The sequence below is a fragment of the Cyrtonyx montezumae genome, unplaced genomic scaffold (genome assembly GCF_038088225.1).
Source record: "Cyrtonyx montezumae isolate F1298 unplaced genomic scaffold, pur_monq_1.0 scaffold_1, whole genome shotgun sequence".
NCBI lineage: Eukaryota > Metazoa > Chordata > Aves > Galliformes > Odontophoridae > Cyrtonyx > Cyrtonyx montezumae.
Window position 1 is genome coordinate 10,496,820 of NW_027071825.1, and position 25,328 is coordinate 10,522,147.

The 25,328-nt window shown below is 42.0% G+C and overlaps 1 protein-coding gene and 1 long non-coding RNA gene across 2 annotated transcripts in view; one reads left to right on the forward strand and one right to left on the reverse strand.

The window, feature by feature from the left end:
- ST6GALNAC5 (ST6 N-acetylgalactosaminide alpha-2,6-sialyltransferase 5) overlaps positions 1-18,140 on the forward strand; it is a 63,192-nt gene extending 45,052 nt beyond the window's left edge. The window contains exons 3-5 of the mRNA XM_065740538.1: positions 6,795-7,204; positions 10,773-10,880; positions 17,873-18,140. Coding sequence (XP_065596610.1) covers positions 6,795-7,204; positions 10,773-10,880; positions 17,873-18,104 — 750 coding nt within the window. The 3' untranslated portion in view covers positions 18,105-18,140. The remainder of the gene's footprint in view (positions 1-6,794; positions 7,205-10,772; positions 10,881-17,872) is intronic.
- A 2,123-nt stretch (positions 18,141-20,263) lies between these two features.
- LOC136051141 (uncharacterized) lies at positions 20,264-25,313 on the reverse strand. The gene is made up of 3 exons (XR_010622451.1): positions 25,191-25,313; positions 21,055-21,276; positions 20,264-20,320 (listed from the first exon to the last, which is right to left on the reverse strand). It is a non-coding gene; the product is annotated as an uncharacterized LOC136051141 (long non-coding RNA).
- Positions 25,314-25,328: the final 15 nt, after the last annotated feature.

Below are 25,328 nucleotides of genomic sequence, written 5' to 3' on the forward strand. Positions count from 1 at the left end.
TGGATTTTTGAATAGGTGTCTTTGGGATGTTTTCTTGTCATCTGCTCTTAAGTCCATAAGTAAATATGCAAGTATTTGAGCCCCAAACACGCTCTTTTTTTCTCTTTACATTCATGCATGGGAGAAAATCCCAGTGACGATGTACATGCAGTAACTACTGAATGCTGTAGGCATAATGTGCAGCATCAGCAGTTTCAGCACCAGTAGCAGTTTCCAGCATCTGTCCTCAGTGACGTCACTGCAGAAGCTGCGCTGGGATCCTGCTCTGCAGGTAGTACAAGACCATGTGTTACTGAACCTGGAACGTCCTCAGAAAAACACTTAAAACCTGCAGGTGGTATCTTCTGACAGAGGAAAAAGAATTCTCGGCCTGCTTTTGTTCTCTGCCTTCTCACATACTGTTACCTCAGAGGGACAGAAGTAGGAACATACAGAGCAGTCGGGGTTAATACAAAATAAACTGGCGAGGATTACATGGAGCTAGCCACATAAAAATGAAAAGGTCTTGGTGGACATGGTGAGGTTACACATTTCTGACAGTTATTGAAACAAAGACCTTTGGAAACAATAAGGAGCTTTGCTTTTTTGTTGCAGTCAACTTCAACAAGGTAGAGAAATACAAGACAAGGTACGTGTTAGTTAAAATTCTCTACAGGGTGGGTAACTCCTACTAATCAGACATTTGATCTTAAGTTTCTTCTGGACTGAGTGTGTTGTGCTGACGATATGTGAAAGCTGGTTGCATTGGAGGGGTTTGCTTGTTCCTTGACAGCGCTATCCCATAATTGCCTTGTGGAGATATGGCTTTCATTTAGTGAAATTCAAGTGGCAGAGAATGTTACAGAAAGACTTAAGTTGGAAACAGTTTTTAAGAATCAATGTTGTACACCTTTACAGCTAGATAAAAATCCTGCACAGCTATGGCGGGTACCGAGGGAGCAGCTGGGGGTGTATTTTCATGAAGCATTTGAACTGGGAAGAATTGCCAAAACATGGCAGAACAGACTGGAGGAGTTGATGTGAAGGCTTTCCAGAGCAAAAATCCAAGCTGTCTGATTGTTGAAATAGTTCCTGTTTGTCTAAAATGCTGTCGATAACTGTTGGTGTAGTTAGTTAACACGGCGTGCTTGTTGCTTTATTGCATTTCAGTGCAAGTACTTCAGTGGCAGCACAAAAGTGAAGCAGTTTGATGTAATATGGATATCTGTTTGCACTGCTTTTAAGATAAACATTAGGCAATAACCATTTCTTTTGAGCCTGCATATTGTTCATATGATTCTCTCTCTTGTGAAGCAGCTCGTGTTCATCAGCGTGATGCATTCCTGCCTGATTTTCAGTGCTGTCTTCCATTGAAGGTATTCTTTTCTTTCTCTGATTGCTTTTTCTTCTTAGACCATTACTCTGGTGGATAGCTCCAGGTTATCATTGTATCCTATCTCCCCCTCCAATAAGCCTATGATTGATACTAATCTTCCACATGGGACACGTTTATAGGATGCGGGATGGAAACTACTCTCTGAATCTTAGCTTTTTACGCGCTGACAATTTGCAAGGTTGCACCTTATATTCACTTCATGTGGCTTAGGGGAAAACATCAGCACCGTGTAATCATGCTTCCAAATAAGAAAAGAGAAGTGCCCTGTACACAGGACGTTATCTCGTTGTTCCGTCTCCTGCACCGCTTCTGCTCATACTTCATGTGACGGGAAGGGCTTGGTTTCCAGACGTGGGCAATGTCCTGTAACCAAACTCGTGCCTTTTCTTTCCAGTGAGAGGAGCCATATTTTAATTAATCTAATGGAAGCTTTGACTAGCAGGCAGGTCTCTGAAAAAGAGTTAATGTGCCGGAAAACACTTCACATGAGCACAAGACTCTTCGGTGACTAATGTGCTGAATGGTACTTTTTCTAAGAAAATTATCCCGGTGAAAGCTTTATGGAGTGCATTTGTTGGTGTTTTTTTTTTTCTTCATTTTTCCTTTCGTAATCCAACCTCATGTTTAGAAATTGAATTAGATTCGCCTGGGGACCATTTGAAAATAGAATTATATTAGATTTCTACTACAAGTTGTGCAGATGCCCATCAGCATAATATCATGGCAGACAAAAATATTCTGCTCCTTGGAGAAATAAAACCCAGGGCGCTGCGATCACGGGCGTGATGAATGCACGCGCCGCAGTTTGGCTGTGGCACTGCTTCTGCTCAACAAATATCTGAAGGCAGAGTCCAGTTATATAATTAACTCTGAAGAATCAATGGGAAATGAGGATGCTAATGTTTCCACAGCGTCTGCATATTCAAGTTCTACAGCCTGAGAAACAAAGAGAAGTAATACGAAATTCATTTGTTTTATCTTTTATCTTTTCAAACAGACACGCGTTTATCTTCCTGAACAGATTTGCCAGACCTTTTTTGAATTGCAAAGTTTTGCTGCGAATGCTTGTTATGTGGATTTGCATAAGGATTAACAGTGCTGGGGAAGTGGCATCTCCTAACCCTTCCTATTTACGTGTGTGCAGTTGGTCACTGGGGCACAGTTTTCGAAGCAGTTGTTGCTTTTATTTCAGTGGATAACACGGCTTGTTTTCACGACAGAGCATCCAGTGCTCCAAAAGTCTGGTTCAGCTCAAATTACAAACATATTTGCTCCGAGGATTTCTCTTCCTCTTTAAGAGCTCTCTGTACTTGCTGATGTATGGGTTAAAGAATGGAAAGTTATGAAACTTCAGTGGAAAATCAGAGCTGGTATGCAGTGTAGAAAGTAAGCTGTGCTCCCCAACCAGACATACGAGAGAGAAGTCTGTGGCCAAACCAAGGTCATGTCTTAGGTCAGAACTTGGCACCTTGAAACTTAAGTTTACAGAGACTTGAAAACCTCAGAAAGTTGAGTTGGTTGAGGTTCAGAACTCTTTGCATGTGTTGTTTCACTCTTCCTTCCAGTTTTTTGTATGCTGAAGTATTGCTCAAAATGTCCTTGTATGAATCAGGCTCATTTTCACTCTTCAGAGGAGACTGGTGTGAGTGCATCATTGCGTGTGTCACGTGCATGAGGCTTGTAAATACTAAGGCAAACTCTTTGCATTTGTACATTCATTTCATTTTTAGTTCTTCTCACGTGCCCTGTTCCAACATCAGTATATTACAAAGCAGAATATAGCAGGGAACTGGCGTTATTTTCACAGCATCATTGGCATTTTGCACTTCTGGTCTCAAATGTTTGGTTAAAGATCATTTATCCAAAAGGAGTTTGGATATTCTGTAGCTTATTTTTCTCTGCTTTGCTTCTTGCCTTCTCCTGATACATTTGGAAATCATCTGCACCGTCCAGTGTTATCTGTTCAGAATGTTGGTGTTAATGAACTAACAGGTGCTCTTTTTCTGCTGAGCTCAGTAATGACGTGTTCTTCGCTGTCAGGGTTTTGGTTCTTTTGGACACACAGTTGCGGAGATGAAATACGCTTTTAAAAATTTATTTATAGAAAGGAAACTTTTATAGTACTGATAATGGAATGATCTGAACTCAGGGGTGTTGAAAGTAGGTCATTAAGTGCTCGGTAGGAAGAAGCGTGCTTTCCAGTGCTGGATTTACTGGGGGAATTGTCTTCTAAAATCTCTGCTTTAAAATCAAAGGGACTATGATAAACAGAAATATAAAAATAATAATAATAAAGAGGGCATTTGATTTCATCACACAGAAAATAATTTTATCTAAGAGTAACATAGTTTAAATCAGTAATAACATCTATTGATTTTCTTTTTTTTGAGCAATAAAGTGTCTGAAAATAACATCTTTCTATCATTGGATGGCATAGATTTTGAAGTCAATAACAGAGCAGAGATTGTCTTAAATTGGAAAATGCAGGAGCAACTGTGGCAGTGCTTTTTCATTCCCACTTGCTTGTCGGTCGGTTTTCAACAAAGCAGAGGAATGTGGGGTAGCAGCAGTGGTTCCAGGGCCGTAATGCACGGCAGTGGCGGCTGCTGGCGGCACGGCACCTCGAGGTGCCCGCAGTGTGCCAGGCTGCGTGTGTTTGTGGTGTCCACCAGCACCCAGCATTCCCGTGCTCCCTTCCCTTCCCGGGATGGTCTTTCTTGCAGGGAGCAGCTTGTTCTGCTGGCTTTGCTGCCTGAACACAGTGGGTGCCAATGGGCGCCATCAAATGTCATCAGATTTACGTGTTCTGAGGGCTGTGTTTCAAGGCAGCTAGCACAGGTGCTGTAAAAGTCACCTACTTCTCACCCTGTGCCTTTTTTGGACATTCTGAAACGAGACAAATGAAGTATGGGTTGCACTGCCTACCTAAAATATAACTCGTCTGTCACGGGTTTGCTTTTTTTTTTTTTATTTGCTTTTTTCCCCACGTATCTCTGTAATAATTACATTAGCAGAGAGCTTTCTGTGAACTTAATGTTCTTCTGGCTTAATGGCCCCTGGTTATTCTCCAGGCCATCAACTTTTCCTAGCTGGTCATCAATCCCAAAGAAACGCCTTGTGCCTCCATTATTATTGCTTAAGTAGATGACATTTCTGGTGCAACCGCTGCCTCCCGATGAGCTAATATTACAGCAGTAGCTTTTTTTCCCCCTGCTTTCAATACTGTCAGGGCATTAGAAACAGCTGGTGTGAGAATGTTGTGGCTGTTGGCTGTGAATTCCTCTGACAGTTTTAGGTGTGAGATCTGTAGATCTGTGAGGAAAGACTGTGAGGTGAGTGGAAACGATTGGCCCGGAGTGGGTGCAGGTGCTCGGCCCCCACACATCACTGCAGAACTAGTTGGGTAATACCTGAACGTTTCAGTCAGAGGACTTTTTTTTTCCAAAGGGGACCATTTTCAAGCAAGCTACAGGACAGATGTTGTGGGAATATTAATGTGTATCACCTAGCAGATGATGACATTTCCCTCCCTACCCCGCTGATGGTTGCCCTCCTTTCCTCACAGACATTTGAAGAAATAAGTAGCTTGTAGCTCAGTAGGCCAGAAACCAGCAGAGATTGCTGTAGGTGAAAATGTCTTGCAGCACGAATATTCAAACCCATGTGAGTTAACATTGGTGCTGACTACATTTCCTTTAACCTCATTAGCACTTCATCTTGCTTTCCCAAGCATGGTGGTGGAGAAGCTGGTTCACCTTAAAGCCTTTTGTTAGGTAATTCATCAAAGTGCCAGAAGAAAGCTTAAAGGAAAATACATGTAAATACCGCACTAGGAATGCTGAGTACAGAAGCACAAACATTGCTACTCGTATCGTTAGCTCTGGATTACAGTCCACATAGGTGAGAGAAAAAGGGCTTTTATTTTTTGGGGAAGATGGAGACACAGAGCTTACTGCTTATATCATGATGCCATTTGTGTAATTTGGGTTTTTTGTTTTTAAAGCAGTTAACTCAGTAGCCATTCTCACGGAAAACAAATTCAGATGGCAACTGCTTATTACCTTCAGAATCTCAAACCTAAGACAGAAATGAAAGCACAGAAGTGGACATTGTCTCGTGCCTGGCACGCTGCTGGACCGGGCCAGAGCCCTCGTGCAGGAGCTGACTGCTCCCAGTGTGTTGTGTCTGATTTGGAGCCTCTGGGATGAAACGTGTCTGTTAACTCACCACGAAAGTATGACGAGTCCAGTCTTCGTGGTTATGATGGAAATACAAGTGAGATGGACTGATTCAGGGAAGGTCAGTAGGAAAAAGTGACCATGAGCCAAAATCTCAGACTGGGAAGCAAGCACAGTTGTGTTTATTGGGTTTTATTTTGGGGGTGTTTTTTGGTCTCTTCTGGAGAGGAATGCCAGCATGCCTGGTTGGGACAGCAGCTCCAGCTGCTTCCTCTGCGTGTAGGATACGGCAGGTACAGATCCATGGTGTGTAATGTAGCATTGCTGGTCTTAGATGATGCACTATGGAGAGAAGAGGCACACCCTCAGACAGGCTGTACCACCCAGTTGGCCGTATTGTTGTTGGGGGTCCTCTTAACCCTTTGCCCCTTCTCAGTTCTCACACTGAGCAGCAGGTGAGCATATATACGCCTCTCGTTTATGTACCTATTGATGATTAATTTCAGCAGTGTGATTTGCAGAGCATTTTCTTTTCACATGAAAGCTTGTTTTAGTCTCCTACCTCTGTTGGGTCAGATGCTGACTGAATGGGCACTGCCTATGTCATTTCGTTGTGTAACTGCAAATATGACCTGACATGTGAGGAAAAGCTCAGTGCACTAACTCGCTGCCGTGTGAAGATATGCAGATGTTAATGAGCTGCTCCGGCTGCTGAACCGCAGTGAGAGCACTGCCGTGGTTATGGCACTGGAAGTGGTGTGGAAGGATTAGACCAAGATAGAATTCTCTTCCCTGTGCCAAATGTCCTGACCCCAGGGTTGAAAAGCTGTTCACTCTTGTGCTTATGGAGACTTCAAAATTGATTAGCTCCTGCAGAAATTGGAAGAGGAGGAATCAGAAATAGTCCAATTACAGCTCTGCTGTAACAAGCGGAAGAAGATGTGAACAGTGTAGAAGCTGTTGTGATCCCTGAACATGAAGGTTATTAAACCACAGTGGGAAGGAGGATTTAAACAGTGGATTCAACTCCATGGAGGAACTTTAAGGGTTATGCACGTTTTCCCCCTGTATAAAAGGTACAGGTAGTATGTCCTCAGTTATTTGGGAAGAACGCTGAGAGATTAATGCAAAATGCTGAGTTTTTTGCTGTAAAGTGTGCCATGTATGCAGAAAACACGAGTTACACGTGGTGCACAGGGAGGTGTTCACTGCTAATTCTGAAATACGCTCGTCTTTTGCAGCCTTTAAAAATGCACTGCCGGAGCTGTGCGCTGGTAACCAGCTCTGGACACCTCCTGGGAAGTAAACAAGGTGACAGAATCGACGAGACGGAGTGTGTGATACGAATGAACGATGCTCCTACTCGAGGTTATGGACGAGATGTGGGGAACAGAACAAGCCTTCGGGTCATTGCACACTCCAGTATTCAGAGGATTTTGCGAAATCGCAATGAACTCTTAAACACGAGCCACGGTGCTGTGTTCATCTTCTGGGGCCCCAGCAGCTACATGAGGAGAGATGGCAAAGGCTTGGTGTACAACAACCTGCAGCTGATGAATCAGATACTGCCTCAATTAAAAGCCTACATGATTTCTCGCCACAAGATGCTTCAGTTTGATGACCTTTTCAAACGGGAAACTGGGAAAGACAGGTGAGAATATTTATGGGGATACGTTTGGGGGGAAGTCATACAGCAGTAAAATAATGTGGTTTATACGTACCCATTTGAGGTGTGCTCAGAGGGACCATCACACCCATGAAATCCTCCGCTGCATGAGCTGTGGTACGGTGCAGCACTCCAAATAACATCACTGGCAACATAAGTGAAAAGTGTGCCTCAAAATAATTTGTATGGAGTATTGCCTCATCAATTTAGCATGGCAGCATCTGACTGTACTGCTTATACAGCCGAGGAGGTAGGGGCTGTTTAAATCTCACTTGGAGGTTATATACCTGAAAGTTTTTTACTGATTCTGAAAAATCAGAATGGATAGGTTATGTTTTTTTATGTTTTCTTACGGAGGAAGTGCCACCATTCAGTGAATTATAACAGCTGTTTATTGAATTTAAGCATTCCTGGAACACCACAGCTGTAAAGCTTCTTGTAAAACAAACAGACATTAGTCATACATTAGGTGCTTCAGAAGTGTTCACCTTACAGTTCCAACGGGGAAAAGGGAAGTTACAATAGTTACATCTTTATGAGACTGTGTATGGCTCGTAGGCTGATCTTCAAATCAGAATGTTAATAAGTGACCCACTGCAGCACTTGAGTGTTTTCACATATAATGTTTGAAAAATGGGCATTTAAGCCAAAGTCTTCCTGGAGAGAAGCACATTTATTTTTAATGAACTCCTATTTTTTTACATCTTTAATATGTAGCTGTAAAAAATTGAGCAGGGTCTGTAGGTTCAGATGAAGAGGTGCTTCACTGCACAGTAACTCATGGTGAAATTCTCTAACTGTACACATGAGCACAGCTTTTGTCTTTCGGGCAGAGCCAGTGGAACAGAAGTTCTTGTATCCCAGAGGCTGATGGTGACTGCTTCTCCACTTGGTGTCTCATACCCCATCTGCCTTTCTTTCAGAGTTCACTACTTGACTGAGTCACATTAATGCTGGAGCACACGGTAACTCCTTCAGTTCCTGACCATTAGAGGTCTTTTTATCCTCAGAACAGTGGTGGAATTCTCTGCCAAACTCTGCTTCGACCAAAACTGAAGGGAAGGATAACAAGGGGGTACCCTGCTGTGGTACATCCCTTCCAGATTTGTCCACCCAGAGTGGAGCTAAGCAAGGTTATAATCTGTTACTAATTAAACATCTGGCACTTCCAGGAGAAGTGCAAAGGATTACTGGTGTGCCCAGTATTTACAAAAGCGTGGAAGTTCCAAGAGCTGCAGTAGAGCTGTAGCATGGGCTTAGCACACAGGAAGGACTAAAAGGTTAAAACAGGAGGTGAAAATAAATGAATAGGCAGCATGGAAAAAAGAGGAAAGCTGAAAAGAAATGCAGGTAGACATAAGGGACAAACATTGGTGTAGCTGTGGGGGCAGGAGCAGCACTGTACAGTTAGGAATGGTGTGCTGTTCCCTGGGAGGTTTCTGCTGAGCTCTCAACATTAGTGCCTGCAAAGAAAAAAAAACAGAGGAGAGAGAAGTCTGACTGCAGGGTTGCAGAAATCACACCATTCCTGTCCATCTTGGAAATGATGAAGAAAATGTAATTGGATGTATTGTGCTTTCCAAAAAGAAGCTGATGTTGAAATGAAGGGAAACCTTCAGCAAACACTGTCAGTTAAATAGTGTGGTGAATGACAAAGGCTGCAGAGCAGTGTACTTGGTATTATAAAGTAACTGTACTTGAAAATAACTTTATAATTGAATAAGGGTACATTAAGAAAATATGATTCAGAACCAATATTATAGTAATTAGATAAAGGAAGCATAAATGAAATAACTGCAGGAAGAGTATTTCCATAGAGATTATAAATGAGATTTTGGTGGAGCAGAAAGGCCTTTAATTGTAATTTAGTGTGCACTACAGAATTATCAGCACTGTGTGTTAGTTCATCGTATAAAAGAATATCTGATAATTTTCCCTAATAAGCACATGACAGTTCTTCATATTCTTTCATTACAGCTGATTAGGTATAAAAACAGGATTCTTTTGTTGGAGTTTTGTTCAGATCTTTTATGAAAAGGCAAGATGTTGTAACCCTGCTTCTCCATGCTGTCCTACAGCCGTGCTATTTAAAGAGGCCAAAGCAGTACTTGAATTTAAATCTTGATTCCATTGTTTGGCTTTAAAACTTGTTTATTTGCATTCAGTTATTCTCTGATTTACTGAAAACCCTGAATTGCAAACTGTGTGTGTAAGCAGAAAGGGAAGTAACCCAGCAGCCAGCCCCACTCGGTTTCCTGACGCGTGCAGAGCCCAGGGCACTGTCAAAGTATGACTGCTCTCTTGGTTTTGGATGCCAGGTTGTAGGCACAGACCTCTCCTACCCTGAGGACTTCCTAGCTGAGCTCATGGGTCAGAGGCAGAAAGCAATTGTTCTACCTTTCCCCTCCCTAATAATTTTAAGCCAGAAATTACTTGCTTTTTCCTTGCAATGCCTGAAGGCCTCTCCTGAGCCTGTGACCTGGCTCCTGCACTGTGATAATTACACAGTAGTCTGAGTCACTGTTCACTGAGGAAATGAGAGATTTCAGTACCTGGCATTCCTCAGTGTGACAGTGTTGAGGACATCTTTGTCTTGCTGTCCTATAGATGACGTACGTGGAGCCAAGTAGCTTTGCACTTCTTTGGGAAGCTGCATCACGTGCTCCTGTCTGCTGCATTTCTGTACTAGTGATGATAGCACTTGTGTGGAGTGGCTGCTGTGGTTTTGGGTCCCTCCTTCCTGGATCAGTCCCTGACTTGGTCTTGCAAGGCTGTCCTTAAGTGTACGGTTATCTCTGTTTCTCAGCAGCATCTCTTGCTCCTCTTGTTCCAATACAGCTTTTCCCAGGCACAGGGACAGTGCATGAGCTCCACACAGAACTGGGACTTGCAGCCCATGTGCTGGGCAGCCCGTAACCATTACAGCAGCCAGCTCTTAACCACTAAACAGCAGTGACAAGCAAGTGCTAGAAAGAAGAAACACTACCATTGTCATTTTGTGGGTAGGAGTCTGTGACAGGGCATAATATATTCCCACCAGCAGTCACAGAGTGGAGCTGAGAGCTGCTGCATTGTGAGCAAGGTGTGAAGGCTGACAGTAAGACCATGTACTTGGTCTCATCTCTTTCTGTAGCAGATAGGCTCCTTCGTACGCTGTGGGAGGTTGCATTTTCAGCAGCCTTCTTCCCTGTGATGTGTCTTCTTAACTATTCAGTATGCAAGTTTCATTAAGTGATTACAGGTAGGCGGTGTTGATCCAGCACATTACTAGCACCAGTGTGTCTATATAGGACCTGAAGTTTCACTCACTTAAGGTAAAAGGTCAGCTAAATGTTAACACTGCTGTGCCCAATATTAATTACAGACAGGGTTGTTTCTGCATAGATTAGTCAACTGACAGAAGGCCTTAGTAAAAACTGTTACAGGATGAATGAGCGAAGTCATCTCGGTTGCTCAGTTTTGTAATAAAAATGAAAGAAAACGCCCAAAATCGTTTCAGAAATCTCAAGAATTATTTGTCAGACTGGAAACTTAATTCTGTTTTTGCTTTCAGGAAGATATCCAACACTTGGCTTAGCACGGGCTGGTTCACAATGACCATCGCATTGGAGCTGTGCGACAGGATCAATGTGTATGGCATGGTGCCACCGGACTTCTGCAGGTAGGACTCATTATTAGCCACGAGGCTGAACATCACAGATAAATATCTGAATCCTTAATTTTCTCTCTGAAACATCTTCCATCCCCTTAAAGCAGTTAATTACCATGTCCCAAGATCTGATTCTGAAAGCAACAAACAGCATTTAATTATGTTATATAAAATATTAAAAAATTTTGTTTGTAGTGTGGGAGAATTAATGTGTTGTTGGTTTCTTTTCGTCCCCGAATATTTATCAGCTGAAAGTAATGCAGTAATTGGCATGAAATTAATGTGAAAAAAAGGAGCACTGGAAAATATTACTTTGAATTTGTTTGTAAAGGTTGCCCCTACAATTAATAAAGAGAAGGAGTTCTTACAGTGACGAGCTTCTAAATTAACTTCCTGTGCAACTGAAGTTAAGATTGGAGTTTGCGTGACAGCAATACTACAGTCTTTCAGTAAGCCAATTTCCTAAATAATCACCACCAAAAACCCCACAGAATTTGGATCTGCAGACTAAATACCAGTCCTGTATTCACCCTCCTCTGCCCTGCAGGATCTGAAGTACACATGGTAGAAACAACACAAATTCTGCCAGTGGAAGCTGCGTGCCACATTTGTGTTGGTTTATAAAGCAAGAGCTTATGTCCATTTCACAGCTCCATGATGCCCCAGCCCTACTGAGACCTCAGACCTGAAGTGCTGGTTAAGGTTTCCTGTTGTGGATCCTTGATACTGGGAGTCAGACTTTAAGACTTCTGGTAATGGCAGTGCTTAGCTCTGATCTGGTATAAACCCTTGCAGATATGTTTTACATCAACAGTCTTTATGCTGTTAAGTAATATCTGTCTGCCATAACTGGGCCTAGCACCCTGGCATTCTGAAAACCAGACTGATGTCTGGATCCTTGGCCAATACAGCATACCTTTTGGGGCCATGGGAAGCAATGCTGCAGTGACAGGTTAGCCCATCTGTCATAGAGAATAGGACTGCTTTGACTTTCTTGTGAGCACTAAAAAGGATAATTCAAAAATATGCATTTATCCTGGGCACAAAACAGTAAAAATCCCCAAAGAAATTACAGCATAAAATGTCAACATTAAATCCCACTCTGTGAGAATTCTTACAAATTATAACAAAACCCCGATGATAAATGCTGTGATGTACTGCCAGATTTCATCATGAACTCTCCGAGGAAAACAACAAACTAGATCAGATATTTCAGGCAACGTAAGTACCTTCCCCAGCACAGCGTTTCATTCCCTTGTCATTTCTGTTGGCAAAGACATTTCTTCAGTTTCTGTTCTGAAATGGTTATGGCCCCAGCAACACTGTAAGTGGCTGCTCTGTCTTTCTTACCGAAAAATCCAGTTGAGATGGACAGACTTGGGGGTTCTGATAGACAGGAACCTGGACATGAGCCAGCAGCGTGCTCCTGCAGCCTGGAAGGCAGCTGTACCCTGGGCTGCATCACCTGAGGGGCAGCAGCAGGGAGAGGGAGGGGACTGTCCCCCCCTGCTCTGCCCCTCTGGGGCCCCATCTGGAACACTGTATCCAGTACAGGAGGGATGTGGAGCTGTTGGAGCATTTATTCATAGGGTTGGAGAACCTCTCTTGTGAAGAAAGGTTTAGGGAGATGGCCTTGTTCAGCCTGGAGAAAGGAAGGCTCCAGGGAGACCTCACTGTGGCCTTAACAGTACTTGAAGGGAGCTTAGAAACAGCAAGGGGACTGATTTTTTACAGTCTGATTGTGATAGAACAAGGGGGAATGGAAATTAAAAGAGGGGAGATATAGGTCAGATGTTAGGGAGAAATTATTTACTCAGAGAGCAGGAAGGCCCCGGCACAGCTGTCCAGAGAGCTGTGGGTACCCCATCCCTGGAGGTGCCCAAGGCCAGGCTGGATGCAGCCCTGGGCAGCCTGAGCTGGTGGGGGGCACCCAGCCCAAGGCAGGGGGCTGGGACTGGGTGGGCTTTAAGGTCCCTTCCAACCTAAGACATTCGGTGATTCTCTGAAATGCAGAAGACAGCAACTGAATGCACAGCAATTGCTCAATCCTAATTTTTCAGGCCAGATTCCTTACTCGTCAAAGTCAGATAAGTTTAGGTATGTATATTTACAAAAAAAAAAAAAGAACAAAAACCCAGCAAAAAATGTCACAAAATACTGAGAGGCTGAAATTGTAACTGAGACCATGTGAAAGGCTTTCAAAGAAATGAGGCACTGAAATGAAATGGATATAATACTTAATATATAACTGTAACACAAAAAATGCCATAATAAATCTTAATGTCCTTGCAATGCTTATAGCATGGATAACAAAGATACACTTACCTGTTTGTGAAAGTGGAAAAAGGTAATTTCTTATCCTAAATAATTGAGACAGAATATCTTAAAGTTTATTCAGCAAACTATGAAAACAATAGCTCCATGCCTAGAAGAAGCTAGCTGTGAAGTGCACCAGTTACCATAAATGAAGTTAAACTTTGCTCTTCCGCCACTCGTTAATTTAAACAGTTCATCCTTTCAGAGAAATAAGACAACAAAACAGAAAAGCATAAGGCACATAGAAGGAAACATTCTGCAAACAGATGTAGTTGTTTAAGGCAGGTTTCTCTGGTTTGCAGTCAGACAAAATACACTACCATTTCACACAGCTAAGAGGTAGCTGCCTGCCTCATGTGTGCATGAGGTGGTACAGCCAGAAGTGTACTTCACTTGCTGTGCAACTACAGAATCATTAAGATTTAAATGTATATAAGTATTCTTATTTCTACTCAAATTGATTATCACCAAATTCACAACTCCAGCAGATATCCATTATTTTATGAGTATTGGTCTGTGGAGTAAGTAATGAGTGTGGGTGACCACTGTCGTGGAACTGAATTAGTATCACATCCATAACACGAAGGACACCTCAAAGGTACCATGAATATTACACAGTTGATTCTGCTACCAATTATTTGCTTAAGATCATTAACCAAACTGCTTCCCACCCATGCAGGCAAGATAGTCTGGTGGAGCAGTCTGCACTGCCGACTAAAAAGATCTGTCACTATTAATTGCAACAACATGTTTTAGATTCATTTCTATTTACTTTCACTGGACATTGATTTTGTAGTTTAACTGAAATTGGTGACCTGATCATTATAAATTTGTGGTAACACAGAGCAAAGCTGTATGTAACACTGAATGCCTTTTGGCTTCAGATTTCAGCTGCGCTAAGGGTTAATGCTTTGATACTGCTTTCACACTGTTAGCTGCATCTTGCCTTGCATGGTCTAGAATAAGATGAAAGCCCATGTTTGCGTGCATATCACAAAGCTTTTTGGGGAGTGTGCGCACCTCTCCCTTTCCCATCACAACACAAGTCATCTTGCTGCATTTGTTGGTGCCCAGGGACACAACAGTCCTGGCTCTTACTGGAGCAGTCTGGCAGCCCTGCTAGGAAGCGCTGCCCTCTCTGAGCAGCCTTAAACAGTCTGCCACACGCACACACAGGACTCACTGCTGCCTGGGATGGAAATCAGGGATTTTCCTCTTGCCTCTCTACAGCAGCAGCCAGCTTGCAGTGCACAGATAGCACAACTCCTGCAGGAGCTGCAGTGCTGCTGCTTTTCTTTGTGGCTGCTCAGCATCTGCAAAGGACAGAGACAGACCTTAATGCAGTTGTGGCAACACCAGTCCTCCTTGCCCGTTGGATTCTGTGCAGCAGTGAAAGGTTGGTTTCTCACAGGTATCTCTGAGTTCTCCCTCATGCAAGGAAAATTCAAGGTGTTGAAGAGATCCCTTTAACTTCCCCCTCCTCCTCTCCCTCCCCCCCTTCATGGGCCTTCTGGAACTCAAAAGAAACTTAAAGCTTAATTCTGAGCCTTATTTTAACTGATACGAATAATTTTTGCTGCGATTACGGAGTCAGATCATTTTCCTATGAAGAATCCTCATTAGACTGCCAGGCCACTTCCCATCTGCAATAATTTGCCTGAAAACTGGCATTTGAAATTCTTTAATTTATTCCTTTGGGCACCGCTTTTAAATCTAGTGGTTTTTTTTTATCTCCACTTTCAATTGCTTTAAAGCAACTGCAAAGAAGCAGTCCTTGCTACTTACGTTTGCTGGGGCATACGGAGGACTTGATGCACGAAAGGGACTGTATAAAGTGCATGGGAGATAGCCATGCCTTTTAGATCCTTATACCTGAATCTCACTCCATTACCTTACTAACTTAATAACAAAATGCTTAGATGGTTTGGAAAACTGGCCTAGAATGCACACCAAGGAAATGAGCTCCTGGGAATACAGGGCAAAAAAAATTATCCAGAAAACTTAAAGAGTCCTGGCACAGCGTGTTGCCCATTGCTCACCGTGTTAATTACACTTTATTCACCCTTCAAAGCCTGAGTTATTTGACAGAGCAAGTCAAGCACCTGTAGTTGCAGCGGGTTGCTCTACAACAACCCTGTTTATAAAGGTTGACCAGAACACGGGATGGGATGGCCATGTTTTTCTGTCTCATTTCTTCTGAGGCAAACACTGCTGCTGTATTTCCAGCTTTTGCTGTGGGTGGAAACCATCTGTGGGAAAATGTGCACTGAAGTGGCAAACAGAGGATGACTGACACTGGGTACAAGCACTTGTGCTGTTGCTGCGCTGGCAGGCGATCAGGCAGGAAGCAGAGTATATTTTACAAAGGATCTTCCCTAGATTCCTCCCAGCTGTGATATTAATATGCATGCGAAGCCTGACAAAATACTGATTAATGTCCAGTATCAGTCAGTGATAAAACAGCATCTGTTTTAATGTTAATAAATGAGGTGGCAAGCAATTTCCGCATAGAAATTACTCATGCGTTTCATTTGCTGGTGACACCAGCTAATTGCAGAGTTAGAAGATAACACAGTACAGTTAATTTCAGTTATGCTGTAGTTACTCAGGCCAGAATTCCAATCCAAACCTTACCAGCATGGCATCTGGGGGAATCCAGAATTGCTGCAAAAGGAAAAAAGACTTCAGATGAAAAAGTACTGTGTACGTAACTGCCTCTCGGTGTTCCTGAAGGTACAACACTTCTGGATGTTTAAGCCTCAGAACTCAGAAGAAAACGAGGCAGGAGGATGCTAACCACATCTGCTGTCAGCACAGCAGCCTCACTGGCTCATGGAGCAGTACTGGACCTGAGCAGTTAACTTACTTACCTCCTTCGTGACTGCATTTATTCATAGACTGCTGAAGATAAGATTTCAACTTTGCTAATTATAATTTTTAAGCAGTAAATTTCCACCAAGCAATATATTGTTTACCCTCTGAGAACACAAAGAGGAAAACCCATCTACAATGCAGAGAAGAAGTCTAAATAAGAGGCAGGTGTCCTTGTGTGAAGTAGCTGTAAGAAAACATAAATGTATCCTGTTACATTTGCAGGAATCATACAAATGATTGATTTAAGAATTGTAATAAAAGGTCCAATGTATCAAAAACGTATATGAAAATGTAATTGAAGATTAAGATCTAATAGTGGTAACTAAAAAAACCCAACATATTTATCTTTATACACACTATAGATATAGCATATGATATATAAAGGAAAGGGTCTTTTATACATTAAAAATACACCGTCTGTAGGTAAGAAATTAAAAGATCTCTTTTTACTCTCTTACACATTCCAGTCAGAAAACGTGTACAGCACATTTAGAATCCATCTTATTCTAGAAATGCAATATTACTGTTATTCTGGTGTGGTGAGATTGATCACCCTGTTGTGTTCCTAGGAAGCCAGACTGATTGAATTAAAACGTTAATCTGTGCTACAAATGGAAAGCTGCAGTAATGTCATACATTACCTCTGCGTATACAATATGGATAATGGTAAAATAAGGAGAATTAGAGAATTGCGTAGGTGACAGAATTATCCAGTAAAAATAATGACCGAGACAGAATAGTGACAGATTGTGGATGCATTCAATTGAATTTGAGCTTAAATATTAGCTCTTCAAAATGAAAATAATCAACTCAATATTAGAGCTGACAGCCCTGAATCCGTGTGAGATTTCTTGCTCTGTTGTGGAGTCCTTAGCTCAGGTTTTAATACAGAGCAGTTCCAAGGCTTTACTAAACAGTACTATTTCAATCAATGAACTTTCTGCTATTTTTGTCTGCCACTACAAAATAGTTTGTTGGTATGAACTGTGGAGTTGAATTCAGGACAGAGACAGCTGTATGAGCTCCTGTCAGTCCGTGCTCAAAGCAAAAAACATAATGGGTATCGTTTAATGCAGAGAATAAAGGGAGAGTGAAGCATTGTGGCTTATTACATTGTGAGCACAATACGTGTGCCTCGTACAGGACGCAGTGTCAAAACACTGACATTCACAGCGACCTGTATCCAGAGCACCTAACGAGTGCGTGCTGTGTGTCACCAGGATCTGCTGGTTACTGCTGATGGGCTCACAGGGTCAGCGTGAATGCCTGCATTTTCAGCTCACACACATATGTGCAAGTTGCCATTTGAGAACACCAGCCCGCTGACTCGAGCATTAGATGTTTGATTATAAAGGTGGCACAGCGGGCGGTCTGGCTGACCTGGATGCAGGTGTGCTCACTGAAGTTGTGACACAGATCACCACAGCCCCTCTTTCTTTCTTTTCCCTTTCTTTCCTCATTCCAGTAAATACCTCTGCAGAGCTTTTTACAAATTGCTATCTAGATATAAATCTCTTAAGCAGTTTGCTTCATATTTCAGAGTAGTAACACAGCCCTGCAGCGCTCTCCCTTATTTCTGAGCTGCCACTGTCCTTTATTTAACTGAGAGGAGGGGATTAAAGGAAGGAGCAAAGAAAAAAACCTTTGCCATGCTCTGATGTGTTTAAATATTCAGGAAAAACACAGATACCTGAAAATGCAGTTTAACTGGGAGTAAAAGTGGATTTGAGCCCATCAGCTTATTAAAGATAACATCCTTTCAATCAGTAAAAAAAGAACATCTGGGGCTTCCATCTATTTCCTTTCTCCCACAGGGATCCTAATCATCTCTCAGTACCTTATCATTACTACGAACCTCTGGGACCCGACGAGTGCACAATGTACATCTCCCACGAGCGGGGACGGAAGGGCAGCCACCATCGCTTCATCACAGAGAAACGGGTGTTTGAGAACTGGGCGCGGACATTCAACATCCACTTCTTCCAACCGGACTGGAAACCAGAACCGCTCACTGCAAGTGAGCCCGAGGGCAAAGCGGCGGTCTGAGGGGTGAAAGCAGCCACAGTCAGCGCCTCTATCAGCCACCAGGGGACGGACCTTCCGGGGCAGCGAGGCAACGGCAAAAGGGGGACGGATGTGCAGCTGCTAACAAGTCAGGAAGGCAGGGTCGAGGGGTTTGAGCTGTGTGTTCATCCAGCACGGCGCCTCTTCGGCCGCCTGACCTCCTGTGCGTGTGTGTGATGTGTGAAGAGCAACTTGGTATCATTAATGGGATGGTTAATTCATTATGGGTTTTTAAAGTACAACACCGCTGAATTTTCATAGTGAAGACTTACTTAGAGTATTTATTTAATGGAGGTTTTTATGCAACCTAGGCCAGTATTTTTCTAATTCACAGTTCTGTGGTTGCTGATCTTTCATAATCTTTCAAATCCAAAGTTAATATTGCTGATGGTTTGAAAGGCCTAGCTTTTTATTTATACAATTTGTTTGAAAGATATGATTCTATATAGCATGTAATTAATATTTGATCTGGAAACGTTGCATTTCTTTTAAAAATGTTGGGCTCCGTTCCAGCCTAAAGCCTTTAACAGCAAGAATGGTCCCATGTGCAGATCTAGCTAACTTCACATTCTGGCATCTCATGTTAATATGAGACCAGTAGTGAAAATTCTGTTTGATATCAATGTGAATTTGCTGCCGTGCTATCAAACTGCTCTATTTTAATCCAGAGGTGGGAGGAAGGAAGGCAGAGTTCGTCCCAAAGAAATCAGTTTACAGCACCGCGTTCTCACAGAAGAAGAGACCAACTAAAGCTGAGGGACTGTGTTTTGTTTTGCCCGCTGAGGTCCTGCAGGAGGCTGGAGGAGCAACCTTCCTGAGGCAGCAATCTGCAGACCAGGCAACCACAGTTTCTAACAGTTTGCAACAACACAACCAGATTTCTAAAACCAAGAAGCTGTACTGCAATACCAGCCAAAAAGATGGTAATGCTGCACATGTATAATCCAGGCCTTCCACTGTTTCAAGATCTCACTGATCTCAGAGATCCTGGACCACACTGAAGCTGGGATGCTGAAAGCTGCCCATGAAATCGTCTCCCTGAGAACAGCGGAGTTACACCTGGCAGTTTCTGTCTGGCAAACATGAGCAGTGGACAATGCTAGTTCTGTATGTGGAGCTCACACTGTGTCTTACTGGGTTATACTTGGCTGTGAATAAAGAAAATTTCATTGACGCCATTATTTTTCCTTTTGGCCCACAAATATAAAATCCCTGACTATTCCTCTTGATTATTTTGAAGAAATTATTGCACAGAACATACTGACAAAAGATGTCTCATTGGGCAAATACTAAAACGAGAACAAATATAGCATTGAAACCTCTAAACCAAACAAGTTCAGCCTCAGAGGCAATACACGGAGTTGGGACCAAACTCAGTTTTGTTTAAACTCATGACATGCCAGAATCTCACTGCAACTGCTGCAGCTGCCAACAGGTGCCCCAGTTCTCTAGGGACAGCTTGCAGTAAAGCACACTGTCAAGAGGTAGAACAGAGCTACCCCTGTAACACTGTGTAGATGTAAGAGAGCCATTCTTGCTGCAGTGTTCCCCACTATCACAGAGAAAAAGTACAACCTGTTCTGCCTTGGTCTTGTCCTTTAGTGCTCTTCCTGGTGTACATCATTCACCACACGAAATTAATACAAATCTCTGCTTCTGCCAATTACTTGTAAGCCATCTCTCGCCAGCTGATCTCTCACTCTCCCTCGTTCAGTGATTATGTTTTATCCCTTCCACTTCATTTCACAAAATTCTACGAAGAACAGAATGGGTTTTGAACTGATTGTAATTTGCACATCCCTTTCAGCATGTGTACTGGGGCACGTATCCAGCACATATTACTTGAATTGATGAACTCTGTCAATTTGATTTACAGATCATTCCTAATATGACTGCAGGAGGTGGTGCAGCTCACAGTAGGTGCTGAGATGCCAGTACCCTTCTGTTGTTTTATTAGTGACATAATAATAAAAACTACTTTGGTAAAGTAAGCTTTTAGAATCCCCATTAACTGAGGACTGCAGGACACACTTGCTGGATGTTTAGACTGTGACGGTACTGTTAAAAATAGATCATTTTAAAATAGGTTACAGTGATCTACTTACAGTATTCAGCAGGACTTGTGAGACTGCGTTGTGCTCCATCTCCTGCCCCAGAGACTCATCAACACAAAGTAGATCAGGTGAAGTATTAAGGATCTGAAGAAGAAATGTAGGATAAACTGATATTAGACTGACTGACATCCAACAGAGTAAAACTAATGGTTGTAAATATCCCTTCTTCACTTTTTGTAGATCGTAACTATCTGCTCATTTCCAGTCTTCTTAAAAAACAAAAACAAAAAAAAACAACCCCAAACTCAGTCTCAACTCCCAACGATGGATCAGCATTCACCAGATCACAAGAAGTGTGAAGGTGTGTTTTCTGAGTCACGCCTGTGTATATAAAACTTCCTGTAAGGGAAATGGGGTGAAGCCAAGAAGACAGCAGACGTTTAAAAAAGGATTAATCACACAGATGTATAGGGAACATCAATTCCATCCAATAATATGAATTAATATTTGTAATTATTACAAGAGAGCAAAAAAAATCCATAGTTTTTAAAACGTTGCAATTCTAATTTACAAATTAGTCGTGTATTTTTGTATAAAAGCAGTGCATCAAACTACAGCACATCCCGCTGCGTTTCAGCCTGCAGTGAGGTTTTATGGCCTGGATATAGATCAAACAGATTTATGATTAAAAAAATGTTGCCATGCCAAGGCTAAGTAGCACAAGCAGAAGCTGCTCCCATTCTCTGGCTTTTGCTGTCACCTTACACTTGTCACTGTAATGTGATTGATTCACAATTTTCATTATGCATCATTTTACATATTAAAAACTGTTGCAGAACAGTGTTTACAGACTTGAACCGTTTTACGCTCCGTGTTACCTTAGCTCTGAACTTCCAGCATACCACAGCTTTCTGTGCTGGCTTTCCTCTGAGCAGCTGCTTTTCAGCTGTAATGCCATACCACACTGAAGCATGTAGACAAGATCCGGGTGATGAGTCCACCTGGATCCCCACAACCAGTTTTGCAAGGTTGCTCTTCGAAGGCTTACAAGGAAACTGTGCTCCTACATCCCAACAGAGGTCTTCATCCAAGGAACCCACCTGAGCACAGGAAACAGAGAATACAACCTCAGGTTTCTCATCAGGGTGAGGTTATAAGCAGAACTCCTGAAGACAATGTCGCAGTGTATTTCTGCTGCTTTTCTGCCCTTGACATCTATCACAGGTCACTCCTAGACAAAGCATACAGGGCTAGATCTGCCACGCTCACCACGTGCAATGCAGAGCAGCCACAGCATCTGATGCTAACTGCATTTTCATTCACTGAAGCAATGTCAAAGCATCTATAGCTCAGACAGAGAGCAAGGCCGGACCCTACTTAACAGTCAAGGAAACCTATCTTAATCGTTTCTCATTTCTCAGAGCAGATGTATCTTCTTTAAGAGATGCACAGTGATATTTCAGTCTGTCAGCTTCTTTACACAGCTAAGATAGACAACCATTAAGATAACATCAGTAGCTTTTAGGACACGAGATACTTCCTAAAGTATAGAGAAGATAAAGGGAATAATGCATATTTAGCAGGGTATAAGGTGTTAGGAATTTGCTGACTTCTCAGATCAAGCCAGAGCCCATTAGTTACGATCCAAACAACACGATCCAAGACATGATGTGACTGAGGGAAGAGCTTAGGTTGGGTTTCTGTGAGGATGTTTCTCCCATTCCACCTGTGCTCTAATCAAGCTGCACACAGTGCCAAAACCAGAAAATATTACCAAGTATTTAATGCATTGTTCATTTGTGTAGGACAAACGGGAACATTTCCCACTGTTGCTTTTTTTCTTTAATTGCAGCTATACATCTCTAGGCAAGGAGTACATGAAACACTAAAAGCCTTCCCTTGGTCACTGTTGCAAATCCTGTTGCAGGCAAGAAGCAGCTATATAGAGATTAGAAATAAAATCAAATGCAGAAGAGCTTCTATACAAACAAAAATAGCAAAGATGGGGACAAGTGTGAAGGAGGTTGTGTAAAGAGCTGTACAGAATACAACGTGTACTGTCACAATATACTGATGATTCTGCTCATTGCTCCTCTCACATTAGAAAGACCACAGGAACCTAAAATCATTGCAACTTGAGCCACAGTATTTTGAACTACACACTTAACCTGGACAGGCAAACCAGCACAGAAATAGTAAGGAACCAACGAAAAGCAAACAGCAATAGCTAATATAAAAGCCAATACCTCAGTGGTAAATATCAAAGCATGTGACATTGGTAAATATCAAAGCATTTGACAAAGGAAATAAGTACCATTATATTAGAACCAAAGGTAAAGAAAGCACATGGTCTAAACAATAAATGCTCACTACATGCAAAACCAGTGGACCAAAGAAACCTGTAATACATGGCAGCATTATTCCAGCATGTCCTTTTGCAGGCTAGGAAAGAAATATATTTCCAGTTCAAATGAGTTGACTTTGACACAGAAACAAGTGTGACGTGCCACAAACCTCCCCAATAAAATGCATTCCAGGAACTCAGTCTCGACAGAGCTGTGCCACCAAAGAAATAAATCAGAGCAGTGGGAAAAAATGGTACCAAAAGAAAGAGTATCTATGCTAGAGGTTTGCCAGCATTGCTCTTACTCTGCAGACAGCCCGTTCCTGGCAGTGCTTATTTTGTTGGAGGGCACTTCTGCAAACAATGCTACCAAAATAACTTGGGTTCATACAATCCACACCTCTGGCAAGCCTGTCGGCCACAGCAGCAAAGATGACATGCCTGTACTGACAAGGCTTCAGTGCACTGTGTGTATACACAGAATAAATAACAAAAACAAAAATCTAACATTTGCATGGTGAGGGAAACACATCAGAACCAAACGTTAAGAGCTGTACGTGTTCGTAAACTTTGAACTGAAACCCTAAATGCTATCAATTTAATCATCAAATAAGGCAGAAATCCTCATTAAGGAGAAAAAGTGGCTAATTTCAAACAACTTGCAAGTGAAATCAGTGCTATGAAATGCTGATTTCAGAGCACATTACACAGCATATTCAAGTTTTCATCATAAAACCCCAACACTTTCAAGATGTGCTTCCCTACAGCATGTTATTTTTAGAAGTTAATGGAAAGAGATAAAGCAGAGATAACGGTGGAGTGCACACAGCGGAAGATATCTTCCAAAAGAATCATTTCTCCTTCTTATTTTTTAAAATAAAAAAATTGCTTTTCAACACTCAAAAAATATAAAATCTCTATTATGCTCATAATTGTAAAGAAGTGTAGAAGTTACGGTTGATAAGACACTTTCATTATGCACACTATTTTCTGTAGTTCATAACTTTATGTTCTATTAGTGTCTTGGGTGAGATATTTTATGCTTGTCTTCAGTCCAAAGGTGAATTGGTCCAGAAAGCATAATTCTCCCAGGTCACAAAGAGCTCTGTGACAGAGCTGGAAGATCTGTACATTGGTAGACTGAGTTTTCTGACACTCCCTGGTTTTGTCCCAAAATCATCCTGTATACAACACCTTCCCATCCTTATCACCATGGAGATCCTCTCCACTCATGATAAATTCATACCTGAGTCTGATCCTTGCTTTTTCACACACCACTGCGTTAGTACTACAGACAGCTCAGCCCTGCTTTAGCATGCACTGATGCCCATCTGAAGGGCCATGAGATCCGTTCACTTCCAGTTCACATTTCCAGGATGTGGTACCAGAGAATGGAAATTCCTGACTGCTGAATGAAGGCAGAGAAATGGATTCAATCCGCAGGCATTCATTTGCTTTCTATAATGGAGACCAGTTTTTAGTGGAGGTGGAGGGACAGGCCACACTCTGGATGAGTTATACTCTGCATACGCTGTACTACACTTGTAAAAATACTTCTGATGACTTTGTGGTCTTTGTTTATGCTAGAAAGACAGCATTTCTTGGCGATACTCAGATAAAAAAGAAAATGGTTGGTTGGCTGGGACAAATTAAATGCCGATCGTGTCATCACTACTCGAGCATCCTTCTCCACTGATTTGTGAGGGAATGTCACCTTTCAGTCTGTTACAGAAGTTTGTTTATATTGTGTATTTATGTAAGTGTTTGGACATGGTCATACAAAACTGTTCTCAAATGCACAGAACTTGAAAGACAGCTTAGAAGTGAATGGAAGTGCAAAGGCATGAGAGAATGCATATATGAGTATAAACCCAGTTAACTTACCAATTCTTCATGTGAGTACAGTTTCAATACACGATTTTGACAGGGAGCTGCAACACTGAAATGAAACAATTATTTTTATCAGCCACTAGTGTTGCAAACAGTGTCTGCAAAACACACTGCAGACAGATCAGTCCAGTTATGTAGCCAAAGCTGCAGGCATGCACATACAAAATATTGCAAGCATGAGTGTGTCTGGTACACAGACCTATCTATACAGACCCCCAAAATACCAAAATTAATTTTGCTCTGTAAGTTTCTACGCAAGGAAACATAAAGGAGCTGCCAACTTGCTTATTTTCTGGATTCCATTAAAGAGATCATCTGTGCACAACACAGAAAGCATCTGCACAGCACAGACATATTTTCTGGCCTGTAAAACACAAATGGTGTATAAGATGTCCTCATTTGTTCCTGGAGCCCAGATCCCAAGTGAAGGGCTGTCAGCAAAAATGATTACTAACAAAGAAAATAAATATAAAATTGTACAAACACATTTACAGACAATTAGGGGACATTCCTAGAGCAGTTTTCAGGCTAGAACAACTCAAGGAATAAAACATACCCGAATAAAAAATAATGTGTCATACATGTAGTACAGGCAACTTTATGGTGACTCTGAGAAACATGTATTTCAAGCCCTTATTTTGTGCTTATAAAAACATTAGAAAAGCCAATGGTGCAGTTTGTCGCATTTTAGTATAATTGTTGTTCTCACTTCAGTTTAATCACCTTCACGGGCACATTTACTGAGTGCTTCTATTTCTAAATTGCATTTTAATAACCTACCTAATTACCTCCTTTTCCCTAAGCAGATAAGTTTTAGAAAGATAGCAACTTTGGTATCTTCCACTTGCAGAGCTCGGTTGACATTCCTACCCACCATTTCCTGCAAAAAGTGGCAGAAAAAGAATTCAGTAAGGTTTG